This window comes from Terrapene carolina, unplaced genomic scaffold (assembly GCF_002925995.2).
Source record: "Terrapene carolina triunguis isolate 2854851 unplaced genomic scaffold, T_m_triunguis-2.0 Scaffold194, whole genome shotgun sequence".
NCBI classification, from domain to species: Eukaryota; Metazoa; Chordata; order Testudines; family Emydidae; genus Terrapene; species Terrapene triunguis.
The window spans coordinates 10,400,254-10,413,322 of record NW_020664545.1 but is presented as its reverse complement, the minus strand read 5'-3'; the positions used below and the strand labels follow the sequence as shown (position 1 = coordinate 10,413,322).

General features: G+C 41.2%; 1 protein-coding gene across 4 annotated transcripts in view; it reads left to right on the top strand.

Annotated features, from left to right (window-relative positions):
• The window catches only part of DOT1L (DOT1 like histone lysine methyltransferase), a 101,406-nt gene that overhangs the window by 56,362 nt on the left and 31,975 nt on the right, over positions 1-13,069 (top strand). For 3 of the 4 annotated variants that reach the window (XM_026655041.2, XM_026655042.2, XM_026655039.2), the window contains exons 9-16: positions 333-412; positions 4,137-4,205; positions 5,970-6,076; positions 7,140-7,181; positions 9,006-9,089; positions 9,905-10,139; positions 10,625-10,738; positions 12,755-12,846. In XM_026655041.2, coding sequence (XP_026510826.1) covers positions 333-412; positions 4,137-4,205; positions 5,970-6,076; positions 7,140-7,181; positions 9,006-9,089; positions 9,905-10,139; positions 10,625-10,738; positions 12,755-12,846 — 823 coding nt within the window. The remainder of the gene's footprint in view (positions 1-332; positions 413-4,136; positions 4,206-5,969; positions 6,077-7,139; positions 7,182-9,005; positions 9,090-9,904; positions 10,140-10,624; positions 10,739-12,754; positions 12,847-13,069) is intronic. The other variant, XM_026655040.2, reaches the window with a different exon arrangement.

The window sequence follows — 13,069 nt, the reverse complement described above, 5'->3', positions numbered from 1 at the left end:
AGTTCTTAACTTATGAATTCATGGTGCAGAAACTGCTGATCTGATGAATGGAAGTGTCCTAATATGATACTTTTTCATATGTAATGTTTCAGCAAATAAGTACTGTGAATACTGACTATTTATAGCTTATTACTTTGTGTAGCGTGCAAGTAGAAATTTTCTGTTTCTCGAGTAAAATAGCTATACGTCCTCAGGATATATATAGCATTCTCTTGTTTCAGAACCATGAGCATCATTCATAGAATGTAGCTGATTGCATAGAAGTAGCAGTGTGTGTAAAATAAGATGCTATTTGTCTGTTCCTATTTAATAACTAGACCATTATCTTGCAGTGTTATTTTTGTGAATAATTTTGCCTTTGGTCCTGAGGTGGATCACCAACTGAAGGAGCGATTTGCGAACATGAAGGAAGGTAACACATCGAACTTAAACTCTTTTCCGTTGGTTTCCTGTTCACTGTGGGAGCTGCTGAATATTCTGCTGTTTGTTTGTTTTTCTTTTTTTTCCTGTGCAGTAGTAGATTCAGGGTTTACTAGCTGCTGCAGCATGCTGTCTGTTCCTGATTTGCTATCTCTAGCAACCAGCCTCCAGTTTAAAAGTCTTCTGGAATCATGAGACATCCCAGAAGATCTATGGCGTTGTTTCAAATGTTCCTACCATATATGTATGCAAATTGTTTCTATGACAGAAGGGCATTTCCATGGCAGCACCTTTCATAATGTTTTTTGAATATTTAATCCTGAATGCGTTTTTCAGCTTTAAATACTCTATTTATATGCAAGTTTGGCAACATCTAAACCTCAAAGAGCTTTGTTCTGTACTTAAAATAACACTAAGATTATATTTAAAAATTCCTAACCTGCACAAACACCTTAGATCAGTGCTTCTGAAACTACAGTCTTTGTTGTGCTCTATAGAAAAACGCACTGAGAACCAAACAGTGAAGGATTGTGGTATAGAGCTTTGTCCTACGAATTTGCCCACAGATTAGAAAAGATGGAGAAACCACTTCTCTTGATTAACACTGAAAGTTCTAAACCATTAATCTTTTCATCCTAGTTTGCTTTTCACACTTTACTCAATTTCACTGTCCAAAATGATTGGTCTCATTTCGTTTTGTTTAGTGACTTTTTCTTCTGGTTATTACGCACTATACCAGTGGTGGTATGCTTGGGTTCGGATGGTTCAGGGGATTATTAATGAGGAAACTGACCCTTCTGCATCTATCTGTGGGGTTCAGATGACGTATTTACAGTTATCTGAAGCCAGGTTGTTGGGTTCCATTCTGTTCCTTGTGGACAGCCACCACAATGGCGACTAATTGGAGATTTTACCTCTTGTCTGAGTAAATAGACCAAGGTCTAAATGGATTTGGAGACTGGACTGCCTTCTCTTCCTAAAGGTGGCCCTTCATGTCAGGCCTTAAGGACACTGGTGGCTGGGGCAATTTGCATTGTCTCTGCTCTTGCTGAATCTCTTCTGGCAGGGATAAGGTTTCGGTCTCCAAGGGTGTGTTTACATTGCAAACAGAAACCTGTGGCAGCAAATCTGAGTCTGGGTCAACTGACTGGGGCTTGTGCCACAGGGCAAAACATAGGTAATATAGTGCAGTGGAGACATTCCCGCTTTGGCTGGAGTCTCGGACTCCAAGACCCATGCCGCTCACTGGATCTCAGAGCCCAGGCTCCGGCCTGAGGCCAAATGGCTACACTGTTATTTTTAGCTCCGTAGTATAAGCCCCAGTCAGTTGACCCAGGCTGAGAGACTCACTGCGCCGGGGTGTATAGGTTTTTGGTTTTGTTTTATTTTTAGAATAGACACACCACAAGATCAATTCAGCATGTTCAACTAGTACTAAATTCATTAGGTGAATTGTAGTTTATTGAGAGGCCATGTGGTCTCATGGATTAGGCATGGCGCTAGAAGCCAGAATCTCCAGAGTTCAGTTGTACTGTGCCACTGAGCAGTCACTCAATCCATCCGTTTCTCTTAGAATCATAGAATATCAGGGTTGGAAGAGACCTCAGGAGGTCATCTAGTCCAACCCCCTGCTCAAAGCAGGACCAACCCCAACTAAATCATCCCAGCCAGGGCTTTGTCAAGCCGGGCCTTGTTTAAAATGGGGATCATTATACTTACCTATGTCACGTGGGTGTGGAGTATTAATTAGGTAATATTTGAATATGGAAAGTATTACCATTAAATCCCCAGGGGTTTTTTTGCCTGAGAAGTTGGGCTGTAAAAGCTAGCAGTTGGAAATGTCCGGCAATGTCATGATGGTCTTTAACTTGGCTGGGGTACTTTTAATTTGATAGTTTGTTCCTGCCCTTCAGACACGTGACAATTTAACTTGGCTGTGACAAATCTTACAAAAATAGTTATTTAACCGCTCTTGTAAGGCAAATGTATAGAGTGGGCTGTCACAGTTCTAAGTAGTTGTGGACGTGATACTTACACAGGAATATTCCCTGTGAGGCCAAGCTTAGGCATAAATAAAATAAGTAAATTCCACAACATTATAGCTGTGACCCAAACCAATCAAAGCCAGAAGAGTTGCAGTATGTTTGATTCTCTAGCTTTACTTCAGAGTTGGGCTTTAATTTGTATTTAATTTAATAGAGGCATCGTGTGCCAGTAGGTAGGGGTACTGGACTGGGAATCAGGAGACTTGGGTTCTCTTCCCAACTCTAACTGTGGTGGCTGGGGACTGGACTCAGTGACCCAGGAGATCCTTTGCGGTCCTACATTCCTAGGACCTTCAGCAAGGCACTTCATCTCTGTGAGGCTCCCTGGTGGTATCCTGGGTTGTGAGGCACCTCAACACCACCTGCCCTTAATGTTAAAGCAGTCTTGCCTGTTCCTGTGTGGATCAGTTCTTTGAAACCACCAGCCTCTGGCAAGACAAGCGCTGCCTTGTGCACTGTCACTTGCTCTGCACAAACTAGTGATGGGAACCCCTGAACCCTGTGAGTGTCCAGCCCCTTCTTCACTGAGTGCTCACTGAATTACCAAGCGTACTGTTCCCGAACAGGTTGTAAGATTCAGCTCAAGATCACCACTTTGCTTCACACCACAGCACTTAGATACATTTATAGTGAAAACAAGAATGTTTTCCCCCCCCAAAGATCAGAGATTCAAGTGACAGTGAGTAAGAATATTAGAAACACATGGTTACATTTAAAACAAAATCATAACACTTTCTACAGATGAAACTGTTAACCTCCTGTCTAAATAAGTCTATCACACCTCTTCCCGCCCCCTGCTGTTCTCTTGATTTTTATCCAAACCTGGTTAAGACCCATTTTTCACAAAGCAAGCTTGTTGTCCATGTACTTCCTCAGTGAAGAGTGCCAAGGGTGTTGTCTTTATCCCCGAATATTCCAGAGCAAACCTTTGAGTAAACACCCCCACTCGCCCAAGTCCGTCCGCGTTCCCCCCCCGTTACTTCTCTCTCACAATCCTTCATTAGCATTCAGTTCAGACTGGTGGATGGAGAGCCCCTGAGAACTATACAATATTTAATTTACATTTAAACACACAATTGGATAACCTGTTTTTCAGGTGGTGATTAGCCCCTAGACACAGAATTTAAGAACATAATTTTCAGTGTATATACACGTGACTCCTTGCATAATATGCGTGCTTGGGGTTTGCAATGATGTTGCTGATCAGTGTGACATCAGCTTTTATGTGAGACCTTAGATGACACTCTTTTAGTAAGCTAGAATGTAAATATCACACTCAGGAGATTCCTTTAACCACTCTGCACCCCCTGCGTGCCACTTGCCAGTAACAGGTTCCTGGGTCACAGCCTCTGTGCCTATATTTTCCCCACTGTAAAATGGGGATAATTATACTTTTTAGAATGTTTTGAGATGTGTACATGGAAAGCCCTATCTAAGGGCTACCTGGTGGTACCCTTATTTGAAAAGCCTGGATGTTGTCAGTGTTTTTTTTTATATCTTTACCAAAAACAAAACCCCCAAGCTTTTTTAAAGTGACTCAGTGGTGTTAGTGCAATTGCTCATGGTTGCTATTCTGGTACTAAATATAAAGCAATATATAGCCCCTACTTTCTCCTAAGGGTTTTTGTCAAAGAGTAGTGCTAACTGGATCACTTACATCTTTTTTCCCAGGTGGCAGAATCGTGTCCTCAAAGCCTTTTGCACCTCTAAACTTTAGAATAAACAGTCGAAACTTGAGTGGTAAGATTGGCTTTTCTCTTTGCTTAAATGTGACTGTATGGTGGTCAATATATAACTTTTTTTTTTTTAAAGGGGAAAAGCTCAGTAGAAAGCTACTATTGTATGTTAAAGTTAAACACCAAGTTGACAGGCGCCTTCCAAATATCAGAGAGACATGTCACAGCTCTCGAAGTATTGATGAGACTGTGCATATTAAAAGCTAAAGTTTGTCATCAGCACTTAATCTTATCCAACCTGCTACATGCTGACCAAAATGGCTCCCTCTCACAAACCCTCTGCAAAGGCGTTTACTTTCCCTAAAAACAAACTGCTATAGGAATTCAGATAAGAAGGCCTCAGAGGAAATGACCTTCAAATATTAGGTACAGAGAGAAAGTGTGGAAATTCAATTACAGGACCTCATCTCATCCAATTACTAATTTACATGGGAAATATAATATCAAATAAATATGCCTGCAAGTGTTCTAAGCCTGGGCCTCATTCCAATCTTAATGGCTTTTTTTTTTTAAAATGGTAGCTTTTAGGGAAATGCTGTCTACTTAGAACTCATGGCACCAAAATCCGCATTTCCCCGACATAACAGGAAAGTGCATTCTCTTGCTCTGTGGTCCTTCATGCATTCATCTGACCAGATTTCCCCAAAACATTTTTCTTCACCAGTTTCTGCCCTGATGTGACACAGCTGGCACAGTCTGCCTCCTGTTATTGCTTTGCTTTTAAAATCTGTCCTGTTAAATGCTTAGTTAATAAAACTGCCTTGGTGACCATAATGTTGCCTTCTTTTAAAGCTCTTTGTAATCCAGCTTCTTTGGGACATTCTTAATTCCTCTTCTGGAGGGGGAAAAATCATTAAATGGGGTATGGAGAGAGGGGAGACTTTGTGACAGATCAAAAACTGTTTTAAAAAGTTGGGTTAAACTAGTGATCATACTGTCTGTATCCTAAACCTCAGATTTGTCCGTATATAATGTTCATATACATTCAGACTCTCTTGGATCAGCGTCTTTCAGCAGAAATAAGTCTCTGTAATCTCTCCGACACAGTCGTGCCATTCACGCAGGCATTTGGTGGTTACAATTTATGTAGATTGGATCCAGCAGTATTCTGTAGCTAGGCTTAAGCTTTAGCCTGGATAGGTGACCCCTTTCCAACAAAATTAAGGCCCTGTCTATAGTGTTGTAGCTGTATTGTGAGTGGGTTCCTGGAACAAGTTATTTTGGAAGCATAGCTGGGCTCATTGTCAGATTGAAAGCCCAATGTAGCTACTTTTACTCCAGAATGCTTGAGTATCTGCAAGAAGAATAAAAACAATACACTGTGTATCCTATATACGCATTTTGCATATCACAGATTTTTACCTAAACTCAAGAGTGATATGTGGAAAAAGTACAGGATTACTTAAAATATATAAATTAGACCACAGTGTTTCCAGGTCTATCTGAGCAGTTAATTAGCATCATGTAATATGACTGAATATGTCCTCTTTAGGAAAGGATTTACTCACTGGGCATTAGGGCTGGGTGGGTGTATTCCACATAGATCACTTGGAAGTGGGGGGGGGGGGGGGGATGTTAAATCCACTGAGCACCTGATCAGAGTTCCTGCGTGAACTGGCTTGGCTGGGTAGAAGGCATTCAGTATGCTAAGGATACCTTTGCTATGTTAAAACACAGTTCTGAAACTGCTGGGTCACTTTTACTTTTGATAAATGTGAGTGGGAAATGGGGCTCACCTTGAATTCCTAAATGGCCTTTTTTCCTTCAGATATTGGCACTATAATGAGAGTTGTGGAGTTATCCCCACTGAAAGGGTCGGTTTCATGGACCGGGAAACCAGTTTCTTACTACCTGCATACTATTGATCGCACCATAGTGAGTATAAACATAGGCCAGTGAAACTTTCATTTTTCCTTTGGAAGCATCATGTTAGTCTCACACTCTGGAATTCTTGGGGTTCTTCTTCCTTTTGCATTTAGGGATGTGCATTATGGCTCTTGGAGATGGGGGACAGTTTATTCACACAGCTTAGTCTCTTAGCATGCATACACATATCCAAATTCCACTTCAACTTTGTAATAGTTAGCTTTTGATTCCTTCAGTGCAGCAGGCTTCTCAAAGGATGCAATTCTGTGTAGCTCTGTGGTTGTCTGTATGTAAATAAACCAGTCAAAATACACTTACGTATGAAGAAAGCTAAATTCCTCTAGCATTATAATTCACTGACTCTGCTGGTGCTTTTCCTATATAATAGCTATTTCATTCTAAGTAAAGACTCTATAGAGGAAATTTAAAAAAAAAATTCAAAGTGTGCTGTATAATAAATGTGTGAAGCATCTCATGCTAGGGCCTCAGGATACTTGATAATAATTCTCAATCTGAATTAAACTTTGAGTTGCTCTAGCATTAGCCTAAGCATCTTAAATGTGTCTGTGCATTCACCTTTATTTTTTTGCTTCATAAACAAAGGCCATAGAAATGTAACTCTTATATTGTGGAGAAACACTTCACCTTCATGATCTGAATTTTGGTTATATGCTTGTACAACCTTGTTTTGTAAATCTGCTCTAGTTTGCCTGTGTTATAGATGTGTATGTTAGAATGGAGATAAATGTTTTATTTTAGTTCAGTACTAGAGTAGATTTGCCTCCTATTGAAAATAACCGTCTGGTGACTAGAGATATATAACACAAAGCTTTATAATAAGGATGTGCTGCATTGAAGATGATAAACCATGTTGAGGCTTGGACTGTGTCCCACTACGCCACATGTTTGCTTCTTTCCAGAAAGAATGAAATGGAAATAGCTTCTTGATGTAGCTTATCAAAGGGGAAAATTGTCAGAACATCTGCAGTTTTGTACTCCTGTTAGAAATCAGTGTGTTATGCATCAGTGTATTCTGATATGTATAATGACTATCTTATCCTTCCCTTTTCAGCTTGAAAACTATTTTTCTAGTCTCAAAAATCCAAAACTCAGGGTAAGTTATGTTTAATTTTTTTTAGAATGTATTCAGAGTAATGAAACATCCAGTATGATCATTTTAAGCGTTATTTATAAAGACATCAGAGGCAGATGGGGAAATATGTTTCAAGCTCATCAAGAGACAATATCTGTAGATAATTAATCACATTGGAATGAAGTAATTCGTAACTGCAGTGGTGCTTTGACAGCACATCCAAATAAAATAATAATACTTAAAAATTTATCAGGGAAGCCTAGAGTCCTTGCAGTTTCCCTCTTGCATTGTATTTAAAGTAGTATTAAATGTTAATAACATTAACAGGCCAGATTTTAAGAATGTAATGATGGCTTAATTCTCCTGTCTCAATGCTGAGTCTCGTCAGTTAGGGAGTTTTTGAAGAAGGGCCCTCTCACTCTCAGCTATTACTTTTGGACCTACCATTCACTTGGAAATGTAACCTCTGTCATTGATCACTGTGCTGTACTGCAGTGCCTGGAATTCAAAACTCAGAGGTTTTGAGACATTGTGTCTCACTAAATGGGACATATTAAATAGTGGTGAAAGTTGATGGCTTAGATGTAAACTACACATGACACACGAAAAGTCTAACCATTTATCAATCTAGAAAACATCTTGCATTTGTGGAGCCTCTTAATGTCAAGCTTTAGGGCTCAGTCATTGTCCTCCAAACCTGACCTTTAATGGCATTTGAGATTGGAGTTAATGGTAGCTGTTAGGTTTGTGGGTTTTGGACTGTTGATTTCAAATTTGTGAGAGAGATTTTGACACTAAGCATGGAGAAAACGCACCAAATTTTGTCTTCAAATATTTGTGAACTAATCACATAAACTATTTTTTGGCAGTTTCCTGCCTGCTAACGATGAAGATATTGAATTACTGTGAGAGAGTTTGAGTTTACCATAATCCAACCTGACTGACTTTGACTTAGTTCCTAAAGATATTATAGCTGGTAGAATTATCAACACATTAAACCTCATCTGGAGAGTACAAGGAAGTGTGTTTGTGGAGCTCTGTGGAGTTTCATGTCCTTAGTGGCTAGGCAGGACTTTTTCAGCTGCTTTTCATCTTGACTGTCTTATCTACAGACTTGGCTAGGATTTAATTAGGCTCTTTCAAAGAGTTGATTCATGACTCGATATGGTAAGGTCCTTAAAGATGCTGCAGTGATGCAACAATACATGAAATGTTGGTTATAGATAAGGCCACTGATGTTTTAACAGAGGCTTTTTTTAAAAGTACAAAGACCTACTCATTAGGGTGGAAAGTGTGTGGCCCTCTCTCCCTCCCTTGTGGTTGCTTATCTGCATAGATGCTGTTTAGGAGACTGCCATGGGAATATAGTGTAGCTCATAAAGCTAATTCAGGTTGTCTTCCTTTTCCATCTGCTATTGTCTGGAACAGGGTAAGCCAGGGCTGGCTCCAGGGTTTTTGCCGCCCCAAGCAGCACCCCTTCCCCCAAAAGCCGCGATCGCGATCTGCGGTACTTCGGCGGGAGGTCCTTCACTCCGAGCGGGAGTGAGGGACCCTCCGCCAAATTGCCGCCGAATAGCTGGACGTGCCGCCCCCCCTCTGGAGTGGCCACCCCAAGCACCTGCTTGCTAAGCTGGTGCCTGGAGCCGGCCCTGCTTCCTGCCTACTAAGAAAAGATGTTCTGTCATTTATTAACATATAAGGACTAGTCAGAGTGATTATCCTTGGCTATCCCAGAGGAACTAGCTTGGCAAGATTGGAGTCTGTACTTCAAAAGGGAGAATATTGCAACTATCTTTTGGGCTTATTTGTGGATGTTTTTTAATGCCCTCGTTTAAATTGCTTTAGGAGGAACAAGAGGCAGCTAGACGTCGTCAGCAAAGAGAAAACAAGAGCAACACAACTACTCCAACGAAGGTGCGAGAAAACAAGGTCAACTCCCTCTTGAATATTTACACAAAAACATGTTCTCTCTTTATTATCGCGCAAGCTTGCGGGCTGCACCAACAATAAAAGCTTGTCTACATAGGGAGTTTGATCTGAAAATCTGTTCCAGAAGAGCTCTCTGCTTGGGTACACTGTTCAGCAATAAAAGTCACTTTATTCCAGAATAATTAGTGCTGTTTGTGAGCTCTTCTGGAATAGTTTATTCCAGAGTAGATTTTCTGGTCTCATTCACCATGTTGACATGCCCTTACTCTTGAGTAGGGGTTCTTAAACATTTTCAAGGGCCATGCCACTTTTTAATAGTTTGGTATGTGAACCACATGCTTTCCCAGCCATAAATGCACAAGCTACCTCCCTTCCTATTCACAATTGCCTAACATCCCTGTTATAAAAGCAGCAATTGCTCACATGGAAAAGTAATAGGAGGAAAATTTTGAATGTGACTTCAGCTTTTATTTCAATGCAGTTTAGTAGCTTGAAATAAGGCTCCCCGTGAGCAGCAAGTTTTGTATGGATCAGTTTGGGAAACCCTGCTCTGTAATGGCTAGATCCAGAGGAGAGGCAGTATAGTAGATTGAGCATAGCATACTGGGTGCCAGGGACAATTCGAATCCCAGATCTGACCACTAACTCTTTGTAGCCTTAGGCAAATTACTTAATCTTTGCGTGCCTCGGTTTTCTTTCTGTAAAATGGGGTTGATACTTGCTTATTTCAAAAGGGTGTGGTAAAGATTAACTGAGATTCTGCAAATGTAAACCGCTAAATATTAGAAAGCTTTTTCTCTTTAAAATTTCTTTAGGATTCTGGTGCTGAAGAAGAAAAAGTGGGGACAAATGCAGTTAAAAAGACATCCCCCTCCAAAGCACGCAAGAAAAAGCTGAGTAAGAAAGGAAGGAAAATGGCAGGGCGGAAGCGAGGGCGTCCCAAGAAAATGAACACTGCAAATACAGAGCGCAAGACCAAGAAGAACCAAACTGCACTAGAGCTTCTGCATGCTCAAACTGTGTCACAGACACCCTCATCCTCTCCTCAGGGTAAGCTGAGGAACTCAGTGGTTGTCAGCGGAAGAGCCTTTTTCCATATGAGTCTCAATTAGTGTCCAGGAAAGTTTTTACTCTTAAGAGTGAATGCTCAGAGCTCTTTATTCGGAGACCACAGACTTCTAAATCTTTCTCTGTTTCGCATACCTCGTCTCCCTGTTTCCTATTGCATTGTGTGATTGTATCACCTGCTTTCCAGCTGGGATGATTGACACTCAGACAGCTGGCTGCTAATGTTAATCCAGACTTCTCCAGAAGGGGGGGCGGCAGAACAGTGGGGTTGGCAGAGTTTGCCTTCACTGATGTGTTGGGCACAAATCCTGAGTGTATTTCAAAAGCTGATCTGTTGCTTGAGAGGGACTTAGCCAAGTTACTGGGTCCTGTGCTGTAAAAAACATATTCCCTGATGGCAAAGGGCATCATCTTCATTTGCTATGTTCCATTATTTAAAATGTGGTCTGCATTACTTTCTCCTCTAGATGCATACAAGTCACCTCATAGTCCATATTACCAACTACCTCCTAAAGTGCAACGGCATTCATCTAACCAACTGTTGGTGACTCCTACCCCACCTGCACTACAGAAGCTGCTAGGTAAGAGTTCCCCTCCTGATACATAGAGAATGAAAGGAGTAAATAATGAGTTGATCACAGTTTGCTGTCTGGGTGGTGGTTGTAATGTATCACATTGCTGTGATGTAAAGATTCAAGGCAAACTAAAACACTAAAGCTTTAATTTTGGGGGAAGGAAGGTATATTTTAATACAAAACAATGAAGCACAAAATATTGGCAGCTGGAACTGGATTGGTAATGGGATACGGAGCATTTCACCTGAGGTCCCCTAAAATCAGTACTCTGACAGCTGTTTGGCCTTTGTGAAACTGGTGTGGGGGGGGTGTCTTATTTTGCGTCCTACATAACAAATGGCCTAATATCCCCTTTGTTGGCAATTCCAGCAGAGGACTGAATGTGCCATGGTGAGACCATTTTGCTCTTAGGGATAGTCCCTTCAGAATAATGATGAGGTCCATTGGGGCATGGGCAAAGGTGGTGCAGGCTGTATGTATCTTGTGGATAAATCCGCTTTAGTCTCCATTGCTTTTTTAAATGGGGTATTTCACTAGCACTAAAACACAAGTCAATAAAATGTCATTTTAAAAATTTGGACCATGTTGGCAACTATGTTGCTTGTTACAAGAACCGTTACACTGAAGATGCTAAACCTCTGATAACTAAGGAGAGGTTTCCACAGTGAGTCTTTGTCTTGCATACATAACACTGCAGAAGGGAAGGGAGCATCTGCCAGCTCTCTTCCAGCCTCCACCATTGCCATGTTGCTCAAGTTGAAGCTTTGGTCTACATTTACTGCATTTGGCTGGGTTTCAGCTCTCATGTGGCATGAGAGAAAAGGAGCCTGGGTTCAGCAGGAAGCCGTACTACTTTCCCAGACAGACACTGCTCGTCCAGAAACGACTCTGCATTAGTTTAAAATAAGACGGTGCTTTAACTTAATGAATAAGGAATATGGAGGGGCAGAACTGTGTTTTCCCAGAACCAGAAAGCAAAGTAGAAAAACAAAATCAGATGCTCTCAGGGTATTGGAGGACAGTGAGGCTATAATGGTCAGGGAGTCTGTTCCAGAGGTAAAAGATGGTGTGAGGAAAAGATGTGGCGTTCTTTCTAGGGGGAGACCCGGAGAGCAGTAAGATGAGTTAAAATGGCAAAGTATAGGAAGCAACAAGGGGTGAGTTCTGTGTAAGAGACAGTGCCTTGAAGGTTAGGAAGAAATTGGAAGTCAGTGAAGAGATCAAGGAATGTACTGTCATGGTGGGAGGGAATTGGTGAGAGAGATGACTTTAGCCGTGGCTTGATGGATAGACTTGAGGGGTGCATTGTGATTAGGGAGATTACAATTAATCAAGGGAAGACATGCCCAGAGCATGGACCAAAGTTTTGGCAGTGAGGATGGAGAGGAAGAGGGAGAATTTTGGGGTATTGTAAAGAACAAGTAGAGTTTATCAGCTATTTAGCTGTGAAGGAGGAGTAGAATGACCCCAGGCTGGGAGACTGCAAGGATGTTGGAGCACTCTGAGTGCATTTCTATCATGATTATAATGGGTTGCCTGTTTTATTGCTCCTGCTTGCATTAAAGTCCATTAAGAAACTCCTTTTTCAACACACACATCATTAGGGTCCATCAGCTTCCTGTCTGCTTCCTGAAAATGTGCTCTTAGAAATGTTATAACGAGGGAGCTAATCTATGTGGTTAATAGATGACGCACAGACCAGCTAAGACTCTAAGTAATGTGCTACTGGAGAAAGTTCCAAGTTAGTTTTCTTAAAACATTATTTTTCCTGCAAAGGAAAGCGCATTACTGGAGTAACCATTCCTAGAGCACAAGATGGTGCAAAACTATTGTATTTAAAATAATTGAGCTCAGCCTAACTAGGAGCTTTCAGCATTCACCAAAGTGAGCTCTAGAGCGTCAGTGCACATGTTAACCCATGCAAAAGGCAGCAGGGAGAAACTGTGCTCCAAAATATGAGTCTTAAATTGTTTTTCTCCCCTTCCGCCAAATAAAGTTGTCATCCACGCATTTGTGTTACAGACTCTTTTAAGATCCAATACATGCAGTTCATGGCGTACATGAAAACTCCTCAGTACAAAGCAAATCTGCAACAGTTACTGGAGCAGGAAAAGGTGAGTGTCTTTTTTTAAAATTGGTCTCCTGACAATTTCTAGCTATATGTGTACAGCCTTTGTATCCCCTTCCATAGATATTTGAGAAAATGCCACAGAGACCCAGAATTCCGGATCTGTATTTACCTAATTCCACTGTAGCCCGTGATAGAGTTAAAGGGCCCTGCTTAAGAGAGATGATGCCTTTTTGTTTCAGGCACAGGACTGTGAGTCCTGTTTTCTA